Source organism: Schistocerca gregaria, chromosome 1 (assembly GCF_023897955.1).
Source record: "Schistocerca gregaria isolate iqSchGreg1 chromosome 1, iqSchGreg1.2, whole genome shotgun sequence".
Taxonomy (NCBI): domain Eukaryota; kingdom Metazoa; phylum Arthropoda; class Insecta; order Orthoptera; family Acrididae; genus Schistocerca; species Schistocerca gregaria.
In genome coordinates this window covers 551,104,408-551,126,611 of record NC_064920.1, presented here as the reverse complement: position 1 = coordinate 551,126,611, position 22,204 = coordinate 551,104,408, and the positions used below count along the sequence as shown (strand labels likewise).

Genomic DNA, 22,204 nt, shown 5'->3' with positions numbered 1-22,204 from the left:
GTCCCCACATCCCGCCTCAGTTACACGGCTCACAGACATCTGAACACTTTCGCACTATTCCATGGATTGCACTGGACAGAGAGAGTTGGGGCACACTAATTCCATCCCGGGAGGATACCGGGTGGTGGCAGGAAGGGCATCCGGCCACCTCTTAAATTAACCTTGCCCAATCCGATTAACCATGCCGTCCCTGCATCATTGCGGGAAAAAGGCACAAGCGAAAGAAAGAAAATTACATCCTATGGCGGCCACTTTGAACATAGTTTGTAAGATGGAAGAAATTAATACCATGTAATGGCATAACATAATCCATCCAGTCCCAGTCACACATTGGTATGAACACGTTTGTTCTTCTTCTTGTCATGTATCACTTCCTGAAGTTTGTGCCGTTACATAATATCCATACTGCATTGGAGATCGTAACTCATGGGCAGATCTTAAGGAAGCCTTTATTTGGCACTTTCAAATGGCTGATGATAATTGGCCATAACATTTCTTATTTCTCCTGACAGTGGCGCTACGTCCGTCCACGAATATGGTAGATGTCTCCAGAGTCACCTACCAACGTCTGATGGAGGTGCATGTAGGAATCGTACACTTTTATTGGGGACTCGGGTGTTCATGGACTTAGGCTCAGGTGAACTTTCGTTTCTCAGTAGGGCTCCACGCACTATTGGGTTTAAGTTTTAATGCTGCATCTTGAATCACTCATTGCTACGACACGTTTTCTAGTGCGTGTACCGTATTTTATCATATTACCGATTAAGCCAATGGTCTTGAGTCTTGAATTGTGGGTCACTACAAGATACGATCTGACATACCATCGGCAGCTTTGCAGAATGGTACAGAGTAGGAAGTCTTTAGTGTTTTCTAGGCCCTAAATTTGAAACTAATTTCACAGAAGAGAAAATGCCAACCACATTAGTTCTTTTTTAAGAATTATGTAAAACAGTATACCAAATCTGAATGTGCTTCCATCTGTAATATCTGGTTTATTCTCCTTGTTTGGGGATGAGGAACAAAATAATTTAGTTCTGATCAATCTTCTACCTGGCATTCACACCAGAAAGGGAAATCCTCGTTCGTTATCAGAAAAGCTCAACACATTTTAAAAGAAAATACTTTTATTTACACATGTCCGTAAATTAAATTATTTTTAAAAATAAATAACCAGTAAATGTATAAATAAATAAATTAATAAATAAATAAATAGATAAGGCGTTCCTTTCATCTGAGCTTTTTCTGCCGGTTGGCAGCCTGCTGATCTCTGTAGATAGACGTCGTGTTGCTGTCGGGCATCAGTGGAGGCAGATATTCAACCAGCAACCTGAAAACACACACACAAACAAACAAACGTAAGCCAGCTGTCACTCCAGTCTCGAACAATAATAGCATTTCTCACTTTACTATTACACAACTCGACATTTGTATATAACGTACAACTGTCAAATTACGGCTACGATTTATGCATCCAGCAAGACATTCGACGCGGTGGCTGATCTTAGCGATCTCAAGAGCGTTACGCATTTACAGTCTCTAATCAGGCGTCTTGCCGAGCGTCAGCTTGGGCTGCGTGAAATGTGCATGAAACTAGACGTTGTCTAAGAAGCAAACAATCTCATATTCAAAAATGTTTTACTCAAATTTTGTTCACTGCAAAAATTTATAACAATGTTTACTGGTTTCAAATGCTAATCAAACATTAGAACTAAAAAGAACCGGAACAGAATATAAATACTTAGTGCGAAATATGGGGTAAAAAAGTGCACAAATGTTGGACGAAACATACGCCCTTCAGTTAGTTTACAGGGCCACGTGTGATCTCATATTTTACAGTAATTATCCACATTGTGTATTTTCTGCGCTTTTTTTTATTTCTGACTATGGTTGGTTACCAGCAGAAACTGGGCAACTTTGTGAATAAAACCACTGCAAATTTCAGCTATTAGGGAAACCGGAAAGCAATGTCATTTTTTACATTAAATTCAAACAGATGAATAGTTAACAAGTTTTTATTTTTAATCAGTGATGCAGTCACCTTTGTGCAAACTTATAGTGCCGGATCGACAAAAATCAGTTGGTTTTGACAGAAATACCTGGAGGTGCCATTTTCACATTTTTACCACTTAGAAAATGTTGCAGCGATCGGACTCAATATCGATATTAATTTTTTCCAAGGTTGGAGTGCGGTCATGCTCTGTCGTGTTGCAGAAAAACGCATTTTCTGTTGACAGTCGCTGGGCACTTTCCAATTAAAGACTGATTCACACAATCCGTCTGTTCACACTAAGAGTCTACATTTTGTCCAGGTTTCAGCATTTCAAAATGAACGACTCCGCGAATATTCCACCGAACAAGCAAAAGCGCGTCTTTGCGGCGTAAACCTGGCTTAGCTGTACGTGGCCGTTCTTCCGGAGAGAGCCATTGCCCTTAGAATTTTGGAGCATCACTGAGGACTCATTTTTCATCTCCAATGTTGAAGCGATCAAAAAACGCTTCTTTATCGCTGAAGCACTAAGTTACATGTGGTGGATCGGTTAGCTTCGTTTGTCGCCAACCTGCTGAAATGTTCCTAAGTGGCCGACCAATGTTGGTTAGTAGTGTTTTGACAATTCCACGATTGCCTAATCCGGATTTGCTTCCCCTTCCGCCCTTAGCAGGCCACTGTCCACAGTTTTGGTCTTGCTGAACGACACGAATCGGAAAGACCAAAATTACCGGATTTGAACTTAGAAAACCGCCTTTGGTACTTACGAACGTCTTATGCAGTTGGATAAGCATTGTAAATGTTTTTGGTAACAACTGTTGTGTTACTGGCCTTACGAAAAGCAGTGGCAAACAAGTTACTCTAACTTTAAAATGTCCTCGGGAGACTTTGTAGTACAAGATGAACTATTAATGACAAACAAATGTCGGCATGCACAACAGCGACATTACTTTTTGGTCCCCCTAATGCTTCACTACGCTTCTGAAAAGAAGGTGTACTGTATCTCCTGGGGTGGTCATGAATTTAAAATTTGTAAATGCCATGTAGTGATGGTTCTTGTATGAATAGCTGACGAACTACGCCAAAGAATAAACAAATGCATTATGTTGCAATATACTCCATAGAAATTCGAGATTCTGTGACTGAACTTTTTTTGTTTTTTTACTCGTAGAAGAAAGAACGATTGTCTGAGGTTCATCTTGCGTACGGTGCATATTTATTTGTAAACCTAAACCTTGCTTGTCCTGAGTAAACGTGACCTTAACGGAATAATGACCGTTGTTAGGCGCCATACTAGAAAATAATTAGTAATTTTCTTTCAGCTCATCTTCGAGACGCGCCGCCGGTTAGGACACTAAACTTTCTTTCAGATTCCACGAGCTATGCGACCGCTACGAACAATTTAATATATTCACTTTCAGATTTTCTCAAGGTTGCGAGATAACATACCAGGCAGTAAGACCTGGTCACAGGATTCTAGTTCTAGTATAAGATTTCATCTGCAAAAGATTATGCTTTTTATCTTATACTGGTATCCGAGACGAAACCACGATTTGGAGTTACGGGTTTTATTACTTCACATTGAACTGACATACGAAATATTATCTGGTGCTATAAGAAGTGAGTTTTAACTATGAGAGAGAGAGAGAGAGAGAGAGAGAGAGAGAAAGAGAGAGAGAGAGGAATATGTGTGATGATTCAAGAGAGAGACAATTAATTATTTATAATCCCGTAACCACCCTGAGTACCGAGCTAGTTTACTGATAGCTGATCCGCGTCGGGCTAAATTAAATTACATTACACTGTTCATAGTATTATTAGAGTTGTTTCTCTTTTGTTTTGACGTCACTTTACTAAAAGCTATCAAAGCATATATAAATTAAATTAGAAAAGTTAAAATGTAGCTAAGGAACTTTATTCACAGCAAAACAGATCAATATAAGTACTGAAATGTCTACATTAGGCATGGAGAAAGTTTCCCCTGCGTTCCATTACGAAATTCCTCCCATTTAAAATACATGGCCACGTCATGTATCATAGCTTTTATACAGTTTTAGTTATGAGCGGAAGTTTTCATTTAATTTCAGTCCAGAAAAAGTACAAGAACTGTTATATGTGGGATTACATCATCAGCACAAATTAGCAAATGATGCATAATGTTACAATAGTCACTGAAACTAAGTTACTCCGTCGATTCTGGTGTCAATAGAATGATTTGGGAAACAGAGATAAATATTTTTACATGCATTGAAACCTTTGAAAGTAAGGTAAAATGCGTTTATCTCGTCCATGCGTTTCTGCTGTCGTGAATAAGGAACTACACTGTTACTGACTATGATTCTACACCAAACTACAGTTTTCATTGAGCGAGAAAATTATGTAAATCTGTTCTAGTTCATCTATTTTTGATTTATGCAGGATGTATGATACGTTACGAACGTGGCAATATTGACGCTAGTCTTTTCCACGAATTCTAAACAAAATAAATCATGAGAAAGATTAGAGTTCACTGCGTTGACATCCAGGTCTTCACACAACAGGCACTAGCTCAACTGTAAGAAAATTGCTGGTGAGCAAGTTGCATAAAGAATCCTGGCATTCATCACAACATATTTTATCCAAATCGTCGAGTATCTCAAACGTAATACAAGACACGAATTTGAACGGCACTCTTATTATTAGAACTACTGCTCCAAGTTGGAGGAATAACATTGTGAGGAAGGAAATAGAATATTACCTTTGTCCCTATAAAAACAGACGAGCTATTACGTATGGGTAAAAATTATTGGCGTGGGTACCAAATCTGTACCAAGCTTTTTACGGAAGGCCGGAACGCCGAAAGGAGTTTAAAGCCGACCTTCATTCCTCGGGAAGGCGGATGAAAGCGCTACAGTCGCAGTAGTTATTCATCTCGCTCACAGATGGCGCAAAAAGCTTTACAAGCAAACGCGGTCTCTCTCTCTCTCTCTCTCTCTCTCTCTCTCTCTCTCTCTCTCTCTTCATTACACATGGTTTACGTTAGAATGGCGTGCTGTGTACAAGTGTGAACACCCAGCAAGCAATGAAACGACATCTTTCACATTTTAAACTGAAATTGCCGGTATTTTATTACGTGCACATGGAATAAGGGAGAAGAGGGCGGTAGAAGTATTGAAAACAAGCATATTTTACGTAATCAATTTGTACATTTTTCATTCAATTGTTGGAAAATAAAATGAGACACTTAATCGTTCTAGAAAATAGTAAGAATTCCGATAAGATGACAAACTGTGTCTTATGCAGGATACTTCCCATTTCTTCATTTACGTCAACCTTTTCAGCGGTTTGCCCCTGCTGTTTAAAGGCGACAGTTCGCTGAAAATAAGCGAGATCCTCTATAAAATTTCATTATGACACGATAGTACACATCGCCTGACACCTAGTGTCCACAATAGTATGTATACAGCCCTGAATTCATAATCTCTTGTAACTGTTTGGTGCTGTATTAGATAAATTCTAAAATATGTTAGGCTTTTCATCTTGCTTTTCCTTACCTATCATAACACTAATTTGTTACTTTCTTTAATTTTTTTCATGTTTCCTGTTACCTTTGGGGTCAACGAACCCATGACCCTTTCGCTACTGTAACAAATATGCCAATGACAAAACTTTTTTTGTAACAAATCGTTACCAAATTATGACTCCCCAACCCACATAATCTGAACTTGGAACCGCAGCTGTAGTCCATGCAACAGTTGAATTGTTCATTACGCAGCGTGGGCCAAAAGTTACGAAGGGGTTGTCACTATGAATAACCTTTTTACTTATCATCAGTTACCACTGATATTTCACAGCCTTAAAGACCAAGAATGGGAATTTTGCACTTTTTCATCCAATTGTCGGAAAATAAAATAACGTTACACTTATTGTTCTCGAAAATGGTAAGTACTTCTAGAACATTACAAACTATGTCTTATGCAGTATACTTTGCAGTTCTTAATTTACGTCAATCTTTTCAGTTGTTTACCTCTTTTATAATTTGAGGTAGGTATAGGGGAAAAGAGCAAATGAAAAAGTTGTTCACACTTGTAGCCCTTTCGTGACTTCTGGCCCTTCCCGTAGGGTTACCGAGCGCAGGACATGAGATTGGATGTTACTGTTAGCGCTGAAAGCCCACCGTAGTATGGGGGCGGGAAGCACCAAATAAAAGACAATAAAAAACTTTAGTAAATCTCTCCTTCCTCCATATCCAAACACCGTTTTCCAGGGCTATTATAAACGTCTTCCTCATCCAGTCTAGGAGATCTTCCCAGAAACCTACCGATCGTATCGACCTTATACTGTACTTCAGAACCATTCCAAAAAATTCCATGTGCAATCGCACCGAGTTTCTGGCGCCTTCATCGAATCTACAGTATCCTTCCCCTATACACATGCCACTCTTTGTGTGCATAGTATCCCCTTCAATCACCCAAAACCCTAGTACGCTTACCAGGCACCTGCACCACTATAGTCCTTATAGGCCATAGACCTGAGTACGTCTTCACCATCACGTCAGTCGTCTCGTCTTCATCGTTTTCTTCTACAAATGCTAGTTCTACTTCTTGATTATTGTTTTATTATGATTATATGAACAAAAGGATCCGGGCTGCTGGTAACACAACCCAATGCATGGAATGTGAATAAATGATAAAAAACAAAATAGAAAGAACAAGAGCAACGGATTCTTTGTACTTTTATTTTCCCACAAATTAATATTTTGGGCTTAAGCCTGATTACGGGTGTTTACATACGGTGCAGTTTGATTTCAACAAAATTCAGGGAAATACTGGGAATTGTCTTTTGACGTAAAGCTGCGCCTTTCCCTGCGCTATTAATTACGCTCAATTAGAGCAATCTGCTAAAATTATCTGGTGGTAACACTGTCTAGAGATATGAAGAGGAAAGATCACATGAGCTCAGTTGTCTAAATAGCAAAGGTCAGGCTTAGATCTGTTGCCAAGATCCTGGATATCAGCTGCTTTTCTACAAAAGAGGTAGCTCAATGTACGGGCTATAGTGGAATACTGCTTAATGTAGGATTTTGTCATTTGAAGTAGCAGTAGACATGAAGGGTACAGAAGGAAGGACCGTGCGGAGTGGCCTCGTGCTTAGGGGTGTCAGGTCCCGCCGGGGGTTCGAGTCCTCCCTCGGGCATGGCTATGACTGTGATGTCCCTAGGGTAATTTAAAATTAGTTTAACTAGTGTGTAAGTCTAGGAACCGCTGACGTCAGCAGTTTGGACCCTTAGCAATTAACACACATTAGATCATTTTTAGAAGGAAGAGCGGGTGAACAGCCACAGGACTATGAGATTACGGCAGAGAGTAACAAATTCTGGAGCATTTCAAATGCCAGGAAGTCGAAGAAGTACAAAAATTAGGTTTATTCTTCAGCTCCATAATTACTCATCTCACAGAGGCTGAGTATTGCTCATCAGTGTTGGATCCGTACCAGGCGGGTTGACAGAGGAGATAGAGAACATCCAAAAAAGAGCGGCGCGCTTCGTCACGGGGTTATTTGGTAAGCGTGATAGCGTTACGGATATATTTAGCAAACTCTGCAAGAGAGGCGCTCTGTATCGTGGTGTAGCTTGCTGTCCAGGTTTCGAAAGGGTGCGTTTCTGGATGAGGTATCGAATATATTGCTTCTCCCTACTTATACCTCCCGAGGAAGCCGGCCAGAGTGGGCGAGCGGTTCTAGGCGCTTCAGTCTGGAACCGCGCGTCCGCTACGGTCGCAGGTTCGAATCCTGCCTGGAGCATGGATGTGTGTGATGTCCTTAGGTTAGTTAGGTTTAAGTACTTCTAAGTTCTAGCGGACTGATGATCTCAGCTGTTAAGTCCCATAGTGCTCAGAGCCATTTGAACCATACCTCCCAAGGAGATCACGAATGTAAAATTAGAGAGATTCGAGCGCGGAAGGAGGCTTTCCGGCTGTCGTTCTTCCCGTGAACCATATGCGACTGGAACAGGAAAGGGGGGTAATGACAGTGGCACGTAAAGTGCCTTCCGCCACACACCGTTGGGTGGCTTGCGGAGTATAAATGTAGATGTAGAATATGCGTATAAAAAGCAATAATCATTTCGACACAAGTCATTAACGATACGAGAAGAAACCTTAATATACGGTATTATAAGAACCGCACTCTGCCACCAACTTTACCGTATAGTGACTCGTAGAGTATCGATGAGGATGTGAATGTATAGCAGATGCATATCTTCCGGTAGTCTCAAATGGATAAGTTCCATTTGGTTCGCCACAACAAGTCCACGCCCACTACAACCTACTTAAAACTGAGCGTTAAACCGGACTTCAATGTTAGTCTCACATGTTAGTCTCATATGCAGTTCTGGGTTGGTCTTTTGCTCCTGCAGACGGTTTTTAAGTGTTAAGACGTTCCATAACAACTTACACGCCGGTGCCGGGTGAAATCTCGTAAACACTTCATTCTAGAAATAACACGTTGGTTCAGCTATTCTCCGCAAAGCCTTGTTTCCTGGGATGCCAGTGTAGCAAGGGAACATAACTTCGCTGAAACATATTCACTGAAGAGCCAAAGAAACTGATACACTTGCCTAATATAGTGTAGGGGCCCCGCGAGCACTCGGAATGCCGCAGCACGACCTGGCATGGACTCGACTAATGTCTGAATTACTTCTGGAGGCAAATGACACCATGAAGTCTGCAGGACGGTCCACAAATCCGTAAGGGTACAAAGAGTGGAGATCTCTTCTGAACAGAACGTTGCAAGGCATCCCAGATAGGCTCAATAATGTTGATGTCTGGGAAGTTTGGTGTCCAGCGTAAATGTGTAAACTCAGAAGAGTGTTCCTGGACCCATTCTGTAGCAATTCTGGACCTGTGGTGTGTCGCATTGTCCTTCTGGAATTGTCAAAGTCCGTCGGAAAGCACAGTGGACATGAAATGGATGCAAGTGATCAGACAGGATGCTTACGTATGTGTCACCTGTCAGAGTCGTATCTAGACGTATCAGTTTCGCGTAGTTTGCAATCTTTATATTCAGTAGAGCACCGGCAATACTTTCGGAATGCTCTTTTGATCACAAGGAATAGCTATGTACAACAACTTAGCTCCAACTGCACACGCCCCACACCATTACAGATCCTCTACCAGCTTGAACAGTCCCGTGCTGACATGCAGAGTCCATGTATTCATGAGGTTGTCAGCATACCAGTACATGTCCATGATACAATTTGAAACGAGACTCTTCCGACCAGGCAACATGTGTCTAGTCGTCAACAGGCCAATGTCGGTGTTGACTGGCCCAGACGAGGCGTAATGCTTTCTGTTGTTCAGTCATCAAGTGTAAACGAGTGGGCCTTCGGCTCCGAAAGCCCATACCGATGATGTTACGTTGAATGGTTGGCACGCTGACACTTGTTGATGGCCCAGCATTGAAATCTGTAGCAATTTATGGAAGGGTTGCACTTCTGTCACGTAGAATGATTCTTTTCTGTCGTCGTTGGTACCGTTCTTGCAGGATTTTTCTCCGGCAGCAGCAATGTCGGAGATTTGATGTTTTATCGGACTCCTCATGTTCACGGTACATTTCTGAAATGGTCGTACTGGAAAATCCCCATTTCATCGCTACCTCGAATATGGCATGTCCCACCGTTAACACCACGTTCAACCTCACTTAAATCTTGATAATCTGCCATTGTAGCAACAGTAACCGAACTAACAACTGCACCAGACATTTGTCTTGCATAGGCGTTGCCGACCGCAGTGCCAAAAGAAAGTTCCCAATGAGCCAAATATGGAGAATACAGCAGACGGGCTACTATTTCGAAGAGCAATTTGTAGACGTTTTCCGTTGTTTCAACCGATGAGTGAGTGAGCGGGCAATCACCTGTTATCGCTTTGGTTTCTGCATTTGCCTTAAATCTCCGGTTGGCAGTGTGAACCGTGTTCCAGACTTCAAAACTGTGCAATAAAAGTTTCGCATAGTTTGCATTCTTTATATTCAATAGAGCACCGGCAATACTTTCAGAATGCTCTTTTGATCACAAGGAATAGCTATGTACAACATATGTAAAGGAGATAAATGTAAACCTGCATTCTCAATGCTCTTCAGTAAGCACGCTCTGTTTACATCAGCATTTGCATCTACATCTTCATCTACATTCCGGAAGACCCCTTACGGTGTGTGGCAGAGGATACTTTATGTACATATTCCCCTTTTTTCTGTTCCAGTCGTTAGTGGTTCCCGGAAGATCTATTGCTGGTAAGACTCCGTGTGAACTCGAATCTTTATCTTCACAGTCATTTCGCGAGACAAACGATGAGGACGCGATATAATGGTTAATACTTCTAGCTCTGGCAACGTTAACAGTAAAGCACAATGCGATGCAAAAGGCCACTCTTGCAACGGTTGCCACTCGACATGGCAGACCATATGAATGACACTTTCCGATTACAATATAAATGAACCCGTAACGAATCGCGCTGCTATTCTTTGTATCTTCTCTGTTTCTTCAACCAACCCTACCCCGTACGGATCCCAGACTGACAAGCAATATTCAGGTATTGGTCGAAAGAGAGTTTCGTAACCTACCTCATTTCTAATGGATTACACTTCCTGTGGATTCTTCCAGTGAATCGCAGTCTGGTGTCTGCCTCACCCGCGGTTAATTTAGCGTGTTCTTTCCACTTTAAGTCGTTCCGTAAACATACTCCCACATATTCTATGGACAGGACTGCTTCCTGTGGTTGCTGTGCAATCGTGCAATCGTACGTTCAGCGTGAACGGCACAGTCTGACGATAAGCTTCGAAGAGTCCATTTATTGTGCACAATGCGCTATTAGTCTCACTCAGTGATGGCATTCGAACATTCACCCGCGACAGTGAGACGCAAGACATGGAAAATCAGTTCGCAGTGGTTGTCTATGGATAAACATTCCATCTGATGAACACTACGTACAAAGAGCGATTTGTAGAAGTTTGTGACAGTAGAGCGGACTGACATTTGTGCAGATATGGAATGTGTTGACATTTCTGCGGAGCCCAAGACACTTCAGGTGTTTTTTTCACGTCTGTTGGTTTCGTCCACTAACAACTAGACTGTCACATTCCAGCCTATTACATCTCGTCTGAAGATGGGCGAACCAGTCTTAAACTGGTAAAGACAAAATAAATTACCATAAAAAATGACTGGTCGCAGCTTTTCAGCCTTTCAACATACAGGGTATTAGAGGTAAAGGTACAAATATTGTCATCATTGGTGCCTTAATTTGTACCTATTTCAGTCTTTTAATCGTTTTTTTTTTTCTTCTGTATCTAACAATCTTCCCCCAAACTCACCACATAATTTACTACCTGATGTTTTCTGCACAATCGTTACTGTGTACCAAAGTGGACTGCGCCTGTCAGTACACTCTATGCGTTTTGTGCCCATGTGTCCACACTTCAATAACTGATCTGCTACCAACAAGAAAATAATCATTAATGATTGCTTGTGCCACTCCTACTTAGAGAAGTACTCATTCTAAAAACACACTACTCGTGCCAGTTGTAATTATTAGCTACCTACTAAAGACTGCTTTTCTTGGCAAGAGGCTCAGACTCCATAGAAATGACTCTCAACAGAAGTGTCATTCCACACAAGTGTTCCATGTACTCGAAGGACAAGGCAACAGAAATGTGCACTGCCATTTTGGAGGGCTGTGCCGAAGCAGACTTCGGCAACCACCTTCACATCATCCATTTTGGCCTCTAGACGTCCGTTACAAACAATACTACAAACCTCATCCACCATCACCACCCCCTCCACCATCACCTTGGTGCGGAGGGAAGGAGAGCAAGGCAACGCCTGCAATGAAACTGTGACCAAAGGCATCGGGGTACTTTTCACCAACGACTGCAGAATTTGTCTGATACCTGATGTTCAGCGTAGAAAAATTGTGGAGGCGGTCAGGTACCAACACGTGTGACATGCATACAGTCCTACGATATCACCAGGGACGTGAGTCAGCAATGTTTCGGGCCACTGTAGAGATGTCTGAAACCTGACATTGTCATCGAGCGTAATTTGAGGACTGTGCAGCATCGGCGGAATCCTCTAATCTTCTGTATAGGCCTACAGTTGTCATTTCTGCAGTGGATTCAACTTTCGAGACGATAATGTATAGACACATACAGCTCTCACCGAGTGAACATATTCCTCCCGGAGGCAGGAATCAAACAGAACAGTATGGCTGTGGTATCTGCTGACATGAACCTGCTCGAGCATGTTTGCGACCAGTTGAAAGTTGCTGCGCGTCGCCGCACGGATCTTCCTCACGCGCTGGATGACCTCAGGAGAGTGGAACCGGTTTGAGGAGCTACGATCAACCACCTTGCTGTCAGCATGCCAAGAAGCGTCTAACAAGGAAACATCGTTAGCTTGACCTCATATTTTAAGGAGAAAAAGGCACACCGAGAGATATCAGCTCCAGCAATCGCTATCGCCCGAAAATTTGGGCCATAGTTCTGACAGTACGTAGTTACCATCTTCTGAAAGAACAGCTTTTAAACATTCGCGGGCACCAGTTGTTTGCCATTCGCTCCACCCTATTGCAGCCGCCTGATGCACGAGAGCCAAGTTCTGCACATTTGCGTGACAACCAGGGGCCACCTATTGCGGACTGTTGAACGCTAGGGAAGAGAAATGGGGATGTGGGCACAGAGGCCCAACGTGTTTTGAGGCCTTGTTGAAGAACCTATTATTCTATGTGAAAATAGTAAGTAATTTGAATACATAAAATGTCAGTCTCACACACAGATACATTCGATATAATTTTAACAATATTCTGGTATTGACAGTCTGCAGCTACATACAGAGGGGTCCAGAAAAATGTAGAAACTGTTTGATAGTTAATATCTCTAGAACGAAATGACATATCGTTGCAATTTTGTGCGGTAGCGTAGTCCATCTGTTGATCTTGGCGTTCGTTTTCCAGCAGGTGACAGTGCAGCAATAGATCTTGAAGAAACATTGACCGATATTGTTTAATGATTTACGATTTCATTGGCCGACTACAGGAAGAAGAAATAACTACTCATGGCTTCAACAACATGGCGCTACTATGCACACAGCTAACCACAGAAGCTTATAGCAGGGCTATTCCGCTCACGAGGCTAATCCGTCGGAAATTAAGAAATGTTGCAACAATGCTCTAGTTCCTCACAGAACCAACATCGTTTTGCCTTTGAGCAACGCGAGGCCTTACTGAAGTGGTACTAGAAATAGGAAAACATGATGGAGGTATAACGGTAATGGCGTAAAGTGTACGGAACTTAGCCAGCAACACGTACAACAATTTATCGTATTTGGGATAAATTTGAAGCCGACGGCACTGTTCAGGACGTACATAAGGAAAGGTCTGGCCGACCAAAAACATCAGCGAGTCCAGGTTCCAAAGCTGCTGCGTTGCAACATCACACTAAGTCACCTCGAAAGACTGTGAGCCAGGGTGCACGTGAAAGTAGGGTAAGCCTATCAAGTGTGCAACGAATTCTGAAGGCTGCAAAGCGGAAACTGTACATTCCAAGTTCGCTACATGTTATGAACGAGGACGACTTTGGCAGCATGGAGTACTGCGAGAGGCATGCTTCGCGAGGACGAACGGTTCGCAGAGATGGTTATCTGGTCTGACGAGGAGCAGTTCCAACTGAACGGTACTGTAAACTGCCGTAACTGCGTGTACTGGGCTCCTGAAAATCCTCGCGTCCACGTGGACAAACATGTTAATCAACCGGATGTTTATGAGTGTTGTGGTCTGTTATCGTGCGGTTTGATTGGCCCATCATTTTTGAAGATACCGTAACTGGTCAGGTGTATCTTCATATACTGCAACCATCGACTTTACCTGCCATTCTAGAAAGGTTTGGAAATTAAAGACTTTACCTGCAACAAGCTGACGCTGCGCCTCACTACCACAGATCTGTCAGAGCCTGCTTGGGTAAAAATCTACGAGGACGATGTATGGGTCGAAGAGGGGCTGTCGAGTATCCATCACGGTCTTCAGACCTTACACCTCTTGACTTCTAGCCACGGGGAACCGTGAAAACTGATGTTTATCAACAGAATGCAGCAACACTGAAAGAGGCCAGAGAAACCATCGAGGCGTCCTGTGTGGTTTATCACACCGGCAACACTGACAGCCATAGTTTGGTCAACAGTTCAGCGGCATCGGCGTTGACTGGCTGGTAGTGGGGATCACTTTGAACACATAAAATGATCTTCTCCCAGTGCAAGAACTGTAACGGAACGGTATTTTGTTCCATTAATACTAACTATCAAAGAGTGTCTATCTTATTCTGGACTCCTCTGTACATGCCTCAAAATCAAAACGAATAAACATAAGCAACTGATGAATTATTATAAGTTAATGACTTTCGATTTACGATTCAACCACGCCAAACGCTTTGAAGAATAGTCCATCTCCTGAAAATGTGTTTGACTTTAACAGTACCAGCAGAAAAATAAAAAAAAAAAAAAAACGCAAAACAGCTACGACACCGCTTTAATGACACACTCAATCGTTTCATTCATTTATAAGGTATTTGTGAAACGCAGTATATAAATATTTAAAGCAAATAAATTCAGCTACCGCTTAGAAACCGTTGACTTTAAACACTGAACAGAGCATGTTGTCGGTATGTCCAAACGGTGTGTCAGAAACCTCCCAGTCACTCCACTGTACAGCACTTCTCGTTCGGGCGTTAGGCGGCTTCAATGGAGAGAATCGAATGTCAAGCAACTGGTGAGCGCGAAAGTTTGAAAGCTGTACTTCCAGAAGATCATAAGTGCGTACTGTCAGAATATTGGACCAAATTTTCGTGCGGGGTCGATTGCTAGGACTGATACCTTCCTAGTGTGCTTTTTTTCTCCTTAGAACGTAGCGTCATGTTAGTGATGTTCCCTTGTAAGCCCGTTACGATGCAAGGGCTGTAGTATGAGATTATCACATGTTTTCCATCAGAAGACCTTTTTTCCACAGGTATGTACGTTTGGAAATTGACTCTCTTTATTTTGGTTATTGTTTCGTTTCTATTCCATGTTTAAGCACTTTTTTAGTTTCGTAGTGCTTATTCTTTCATTCTCTGGGTTTCTAAGCGCGACACAACACACCCCGATAATAGCCGCGCGAGTTGGCACACCCCTTTCGGCATTCGGGGAGGCGCGCCGGCCTCGGATCGAATCCGCCTGGCCTACTAACAACGAATGCCGGGATGAAGACAGGGTGATTGCGTCCCGTCGGCATGCACGTCATTAGAGACAGAACATAAGCTGGGAATGTTACAATAATGGGTAAGGAAGTCGGCCGTGCCGTGTCAAAGGAACGATCCTAGCATCGATTTAGGGAAATCACGGAAAACCTAAATCTGAATGGCTGGGCGTGGATTGAACCGTCGTCCTCCAGAAACCGTGTCCAGTGTACTAATCACTACGCCACTTCACTCGGTGACGAGGGGATACGGTTTTTAAGCAATTTTCCACATCCGAGTAGGTGAATGCCCGGCCGGTCCTCGAGTCTCGCCTCAGACATTCAGAAACAAGTATGCACGCTTTTATGTAGGATAAAACCAGTCGCAGACAAATTCCGTCTGTGGGGAAAAAAGGGGTGGCGACAGGTAGGGCATCCGGCCACCCTCTACCACAAAGTCCGGAAAACATGCCGAGCCCGTGAAGACACGTGATACTGCCCAGGAAGAACAAGGAGACGCCTGCCATGTTCACAGAGATGCAGGTGGTGCTAAACTTTTTGTGAGATGTTTATACGTACAGATTTATTTTCGTCTTTTCGGTTTTGTTTATCTTTAATACCATATCTCGCTAAGCAGGATTTCCATCGATTCAACAATGCCTCCAATTCAAGAAACCTTTTCATCTTTGCTCTTTTATTCTTCTAAGCTTTTTTTAAATTTCGTTTGCTTCTCATCTTCTTTGGTACGCTAGACAAACAAGGGGCCCCGAGGATACATTCCTGCCATGCATTCTTCTTAAGAAAAACTTCAATTTCTTGAATTCCGGCGATTTATGATCGAATGTGCTTTTTGTAGATGTTGTATGTGAAGGTACGCTATCAGGAAATCTGCTGCAACAGCGCAGCAGACGTGGTATCGATTGCTCGCTGGAGATTTCTCATTTGTCCTTTACTTACCCCTACGTTGTGACGGAAAACACCGTCGAAAAGAAGGAACAGGATGATAGCACATGCGTAAGCTTATGTATTAGAACGTAGTACTAGAATGAACTCTATAAGGTAAAACTGTAGGGCAAAAGAGGGATCTGAATGTATTCAACAAATTATTGAGTACCTTGCTTATGTGCTACTCACAGTCAGATAAGAGCTGAAATCACAACAGGAAGTTGTGGTGGGTCGCGTCATACCAACTAGTAAACTGAGGGGAAAACAGTTAACAGAATGACAACTGGAGGGTGACGTGGTTTAGCTAAGAGACAATTGTATACCTCCTCAAGTGCGAGACGGCCGAGGAGCGTGATTCTACAGAGGCCGTCTGATTTCCGCTCCAAGGAGTTCACACACCTTCAGCGGGGAAGTTCTCCGGCGTATTGTGTTCCTGACATCTGACCTGTGTACAGCAGTTGGATGCACTACAATAGCCCAGGCAGACCGTACTTCTTTTTTTAGCATACTTTTCTCCACTCATTGTTCAGCTCTCCTTTACTTTACACGCCCACAGTTACAATCGACTCGATAAGCTTCAGCTACAGCCGCTCCAGCACTTCTCTTTGTCTCATTTATAAACCGCACATATCTTTTCTGTTAATTAAATCATTGGTCAGAATTCGTAATGCCAACATTAATAGGAGTCAGGTTTCACAAATATTTATTTATTCATTTTTACTCAGTTTCTCAATCCGCTTCAGTGACTTACATGAAATACGTCGGCATGTTCACAGTTATTAGTGGGACGAAAAAAAAGAAACAGAATAACAAATCATGGAACTATGTAACGTCAGAATCGAAATAACACTCACGCTAATAATAACAACAATAAAGAAGAAATCGTATAAGAATTTAATGCATTTGACAAATTTTAACACAGAATTTTCATTCATTACAAAATTCCCATACACTTATAGAGATGATTTCCTGTTACTCCAGTAAACCTTTTATTTGACCAATTGTAGTATTATGTTAATGATGGTAACGGGAAAATATTATTGATCCTCTAAACTGACCAAGTCATTTATACCAAACATGGTAATTTTAGAGTTCTGCTCCTCTATCCCCTATTAATTTCTGTGGATACCAATGTAAGTACACGCCTTATTTATACATAATATTAGAAAATGCGGCAATACTTCACAACTGCTAAATGTGTACTGGAATTGGATATACTTCCTAATCTCCTCCTCCCCCCATCCCTCTGTCCATCTCTTCCTCCTCCATCCTCTCTCTGTCCATATCCTCCTCCTTCTCCCCCACCTCTTCCATCTGCTCCTTCTCCTCTTTCTGTCCCTCTATTCCTTCCCCTCTCTATGTCCATTAATTCCTCTCCCCATCTCTGTCCATCTCCTATCCCCCCCTCTCTCTCTGACGTTGGGGCTTGTTTGTTATCATTGTAAACAAAACACTGATGGAAAACTGAAGTCGCTTAAAATGAGTTGGTACATTGGTATATGGAGTAAGAGACAGATCCCTCCAGCTGCAGTACTTCGTGTAGTTTAATCTGTGAACGGTAGGATTACAAAGTTTCGGACGATTCAGATGCTGCAGTTGTATTCTAATCATTAGCCCATAAACCGTAAATAGTACTTCCCTGTTTCCGTTAAAACCGACTTTAAAGAAGAAAAGAAAACAGTACATTGTTGTATGTACAATTTTTGTTTAATATTATATGTAAGGATAAAGAATACAGGGCGTACATAAAGTCTGGGGGCACTTCCAATTATTTATTGCACAAGAACTAAATATACAGATGCCAAACGTTAGCTATGCGAACCGTGAGTGACCCGGCAGACATCGATATGGTATTCTGTCCCAGAGCTCTCCTACATCACGTGGTAGAGGTGGTACATCCATGTGTACCCATAGAAAAAAAGTCACATGGAGTGAGATCTGGTGATCGGGGAGGCCATTTCATGAAACAGCTGTTCCCTTCTGTAGCACAGCCGATCCATCGATGCGGCATCGCCGTGTTCAGGTACCCACGAACGTCACAATGAAAATGGGGTGGAGCACCATCCTGCTGAAAGATGAACGGAGAGTCCGACTGCATTTGAGGCAACATGTCCAGGTAGGAATACCCAGTGGCACTGATCTCGGCAAAGAAGAATGGCTTGTACAGTTTTCAACGTGACAATACAAAAACACCATATACCTTTGTAACCCACATTCGTTAATTATACCTGTTCACTTTCCCATTAGTGTGAAAAGTGGCTTCGTCGCAAAAAATTAAGCGATCAACAATGCCATCCCAAACTTCATTCAATTGTTGTAACTCCGAACAAAACTCAAAACGAAACTTCCTGGCAGATTAAAACTGTGTGCCCGACCGAGACTCGAACTCGGGACCTTTGCCTTTCGCGGGCAAGTGCTCTACCAACTGAGCTACCGAAGAACGACTCACGGCCGGTACTCACAGCTTTACTTCTGCCAGTACCTCGTCTCCTACCTTCCAAACTTTACAGAAGCTCTCCTGCGAACCTTGCAGAACTAGCACTCCTGAAAGAAAGGATATTGCGGAGACATGGCTTAGCCACAGCCTGGGGGTTGTTTCCAGAATGAGATTTTCACTCTGCAGCGGAGTGTGCGCTGATATGAAACTTCCTGGCAGATTAAAACTGTGTGCCCGACCGAGACTCGAACTCGGGACCTTTGCCTTCCGGTAGAGCACTTGCCCGCGAAAGGCAAAGGTCCCGAGTTCAAGTCTCGGTCGGGCACACAGTTTTAATCTGCCAGGAAGTTTCATATCAGCCCACACTCCGCTGCAGAGTGAAAATCTCATTCTGAAAACTCAAAACGCTTGTCTTTATCGTTGTCATTGAACTTCTGCACTAGCTCCAATTTGAATGGTTTTATAGACAGCTTCTGTCGCAGGACTTTTCACATTGTCACTGGAGCCATTTCGAGTTCCCGAGATGCACGATGCACCGATTTCTTTGGACTCCTTATGAATGTCTCTTGTACGCGCTCCACATTCACTTCACTCACACTGGGATGTCCGCTTCTCTTTGCCGGGCGCAAGCAACCCGTCGTAACGAATTTGTTGTGCCAGTGGTAAATGGCCTTCCTTGTTGGTGGCTTCTTGCCGTACTTGGTTCTAAACATCCGTTGAACAGCTGTAGCACTCTTGTTTTTGTCGAACTCAAAATGGTTCAAATGGCTCTGCGCACTATGGGACTTAACATCTGAGGTCATCAGTCCCCTAGAACTTAGAACTACTTAAACCTAACCAACCTAAGGACATCACACACATCCATGCCCGAGACAGGATTCGAACCTGCGACCGTAGCAGTTTTGTCGAACTCCTACACACAGAAAGCTCGCTCCGACACCTGAACTCGCTATCTCTGCGACTAGCGCTGACTTTCGGCAGATTACCAAACCACACTGTGGCGGTACACACGAAAAAAAAAAACCTTTCAGGATTTCTCTTCAAAAATACATGTGTATGATATATGTACAATGTTTGGTTCTTGTGCAATAAATAATTGAAAATGTTCCCGGACTTAATGTACACTATTTATGTATGGCAGATAAAAGTTGCCTAATGGTTTAAATGCCTTGCTATTGTCGTTAAAAAAGACTGCGAGAAAGAAAACTAGCCCCAGAAATTCACAGCAGTTGAAGGGGTCGACGGAAAAAAGTGCTGACACACATGAGCGACTTTCGAGATACAGGGTGTTATAATTTTGGTTAAATGCGTAGACAAGAACGTTAGTTAAATGAGACGAAGCAGTTTATATAACAGACAGTTTTTCCTAGCGGTACATACGGAGCTGCTTGTTCCAAGCATGTGGTGCAGTCGAAAACGACAGATAGCATTAGCAAACTAATCCTTTCAAAACCGAGGGTTAACATTTTCTTCTGTCGAACACTCAGTTTCTTCCTCACAGTCGGTTTTAACAGAAAATCTGTACATTGTTGTTTAAAAAAAATATGTAGCGTCTGAATGTTTACTAAAGTATCGTGTAAAAATCTTAAGTAAATCGGTCACGAACTCTATTCGACGTTTTTGCTGTCGGGGTTTCCCGCGTATATTCAAATATTTGCACGATACTGATTGTTTCCCCCCCCCATGAACCATGGACCTTGCCGTAGGTGGGGAGGCTTGCGTGCCTCAGCGATACAGATGGCCGTACCGTAGGTGCAACCACAACGGAGGGGTATCTGTTGAGAGGCCAGACAAACGTGTGGTTCCTGAAGAGGGGCAGCAGCCTTTTCAGTAGTTGCAGGGGCAACAGTCTGGATGATTGACTGATCTGGCCTTGCAACATTAACCAAAACGGCCTTGCTGTGCTGGTACTGCGAACGGCTGAAAGCAAGGGGAAACTACAGCCGTAATTTTTCCCGAGGACATGCAGCTTTACTGTATGATTAAATGATGATGGCATCCTCTTGGGTAAAATATTCCGGAGGTAAAATAGTCCCCCATTCGGATCTCCGGGCGGGGACTACTCAGGAGGATGTCGTTATCAGGAGAAAGAAAACTGGCATTCTACGGATCGGAGCGTGGAATGTCAGATCCCTTAATCGGGCAGGTAGGTTAGAAAATTTAAAAAGGGAAATGGATAGGTTAAAGTTAGATATAGTGGGAATTAGTGAGGTTCGGTGGCAGGAGGAACAAGACTTCTGGTCAGGTGACTACAGGGTTATAAACACAAAATCAAATAGGGGTAATGCAGGAGTAGGTTTAATAATGAATAGGAAAATAGGAATGCGGGTTAGCTACTACAAACAGCATAGTGAACGCATTATTGTGGCCAAGATAGATACGAAGCCCACACCTACTACAGTAGTACAAGTTTATATGCCAACTAGCTCTGCAGATGATGAAGAAATTGAAGAAATGTACGATGAAATAAAAGAAATTATTCAGATAGTGAAGGGAGACGAAAATTTAATAGTAATGGGTGACTGGAATTCGAGTGTAGGAAAACGGAGAGAAGGAAACATAGTAGGTGAATATGGATTGGGGCTAAAAAATGAAAGAGGAAGCCGCCTAGTAGAATTTTGCACAGAGCACAACTTGATCATAGCTAACACTTGGTTTAAGAATCATGAAAGAAGGTTGTATACGTGGAAGAACCCTGGAGATACTAAAAGGTATCAGATAGATTATATAATGGTAAGACAGAGATTTAGGAACCAGGTTTTAAGTTGTAAGACATTTCCATGGGCAGATGTGGAGTCTGACCACAATCTATTGGTTATGACCTGTAGATTAAAACTGAAGAAACTGCAAAAATGTGAGAAATTAAGGAGATGGGACCTGGATAAACTGAAAGAACCAGAGGTTGTACAGAGTTTCAGAGAGAGCATAAGGGAACAATTGACAGGAATAGGGGAAAGAAATACAGTAGAAGAAGAATGGGTAGCTCTGAGGGATGTAGTAGTGAAGGCAGCAGAGGATAAAGTAGGTAAAAAGACGAGGGCTGCTAGAAATCCTTGGGTAACAGAAGAAATATTGAATTTAATTGATGAAAGGAGAAAATATAAAAATGCAGTAAATGAAGCAGGCAAAAAGGAATACAAACGTCTCAAAAATGAGATCGACAGGAAGTGCAAAATGGCTAAACAGAGATGGCTAGAGGACAAATGTAAGGATGTAGAAGCTTATCTCACTAGGGGTAAGATAGATACTGCCTACAGGAAAATTAGAGAGACCTTTGGAGAGAAGAGAACCACGTGTATGAATATCAAGAGCTCAGATGGCAGCCCAGTTCTAAGCAAAGAAGGGAAGGCAGAAAGGTGGAAGGAGTATATAGAAGGCTTATACAAGGGCGATGTACTTGAGGACAATATTATGGAAATAGAAGAGGATGTAGATGAAGACGAAATGGGAGATACGATACTGCGTGAAGAGTTTGACAGAGCACTGAAAGACCTGAGTCGAAACAAGGCCCCCGGAGTAGACAACATTCCATTAGAACTACTGACGGCCTTGGGAGAGCCAGTCATGACAAAACTCTACCAGCTGGTGAGCAAGATGTATGAGACA

General features: G+C 42.6%; 1 protein-coding gene across 1 annotated transcript in view; it reads right to left on the bottom strand.

Annotated features, from left to right (window-relative positions):
- Window positions 1–1,106: 1,106 nt before the first annotated feature.
- Window positions 1,107–22,204, bottom strand: part of LOC126356128 (uncharacterized) — a 160,678-nt gene continuing 139,580 nt past the window's right edge. Inside the window, exon 5 of the mRNA XM_050006839.1 lies at window positions 1,107–1,327. Within this exon, the coding sequence (XP_049862796.1) occupies window positions 1,228–1,327 (100 nt within the window). The 3' untranslated portion in view covers window positions 1,107–1,227. The remainder of the gene's footprint in view (window positions 1,328–22,204) is intronic.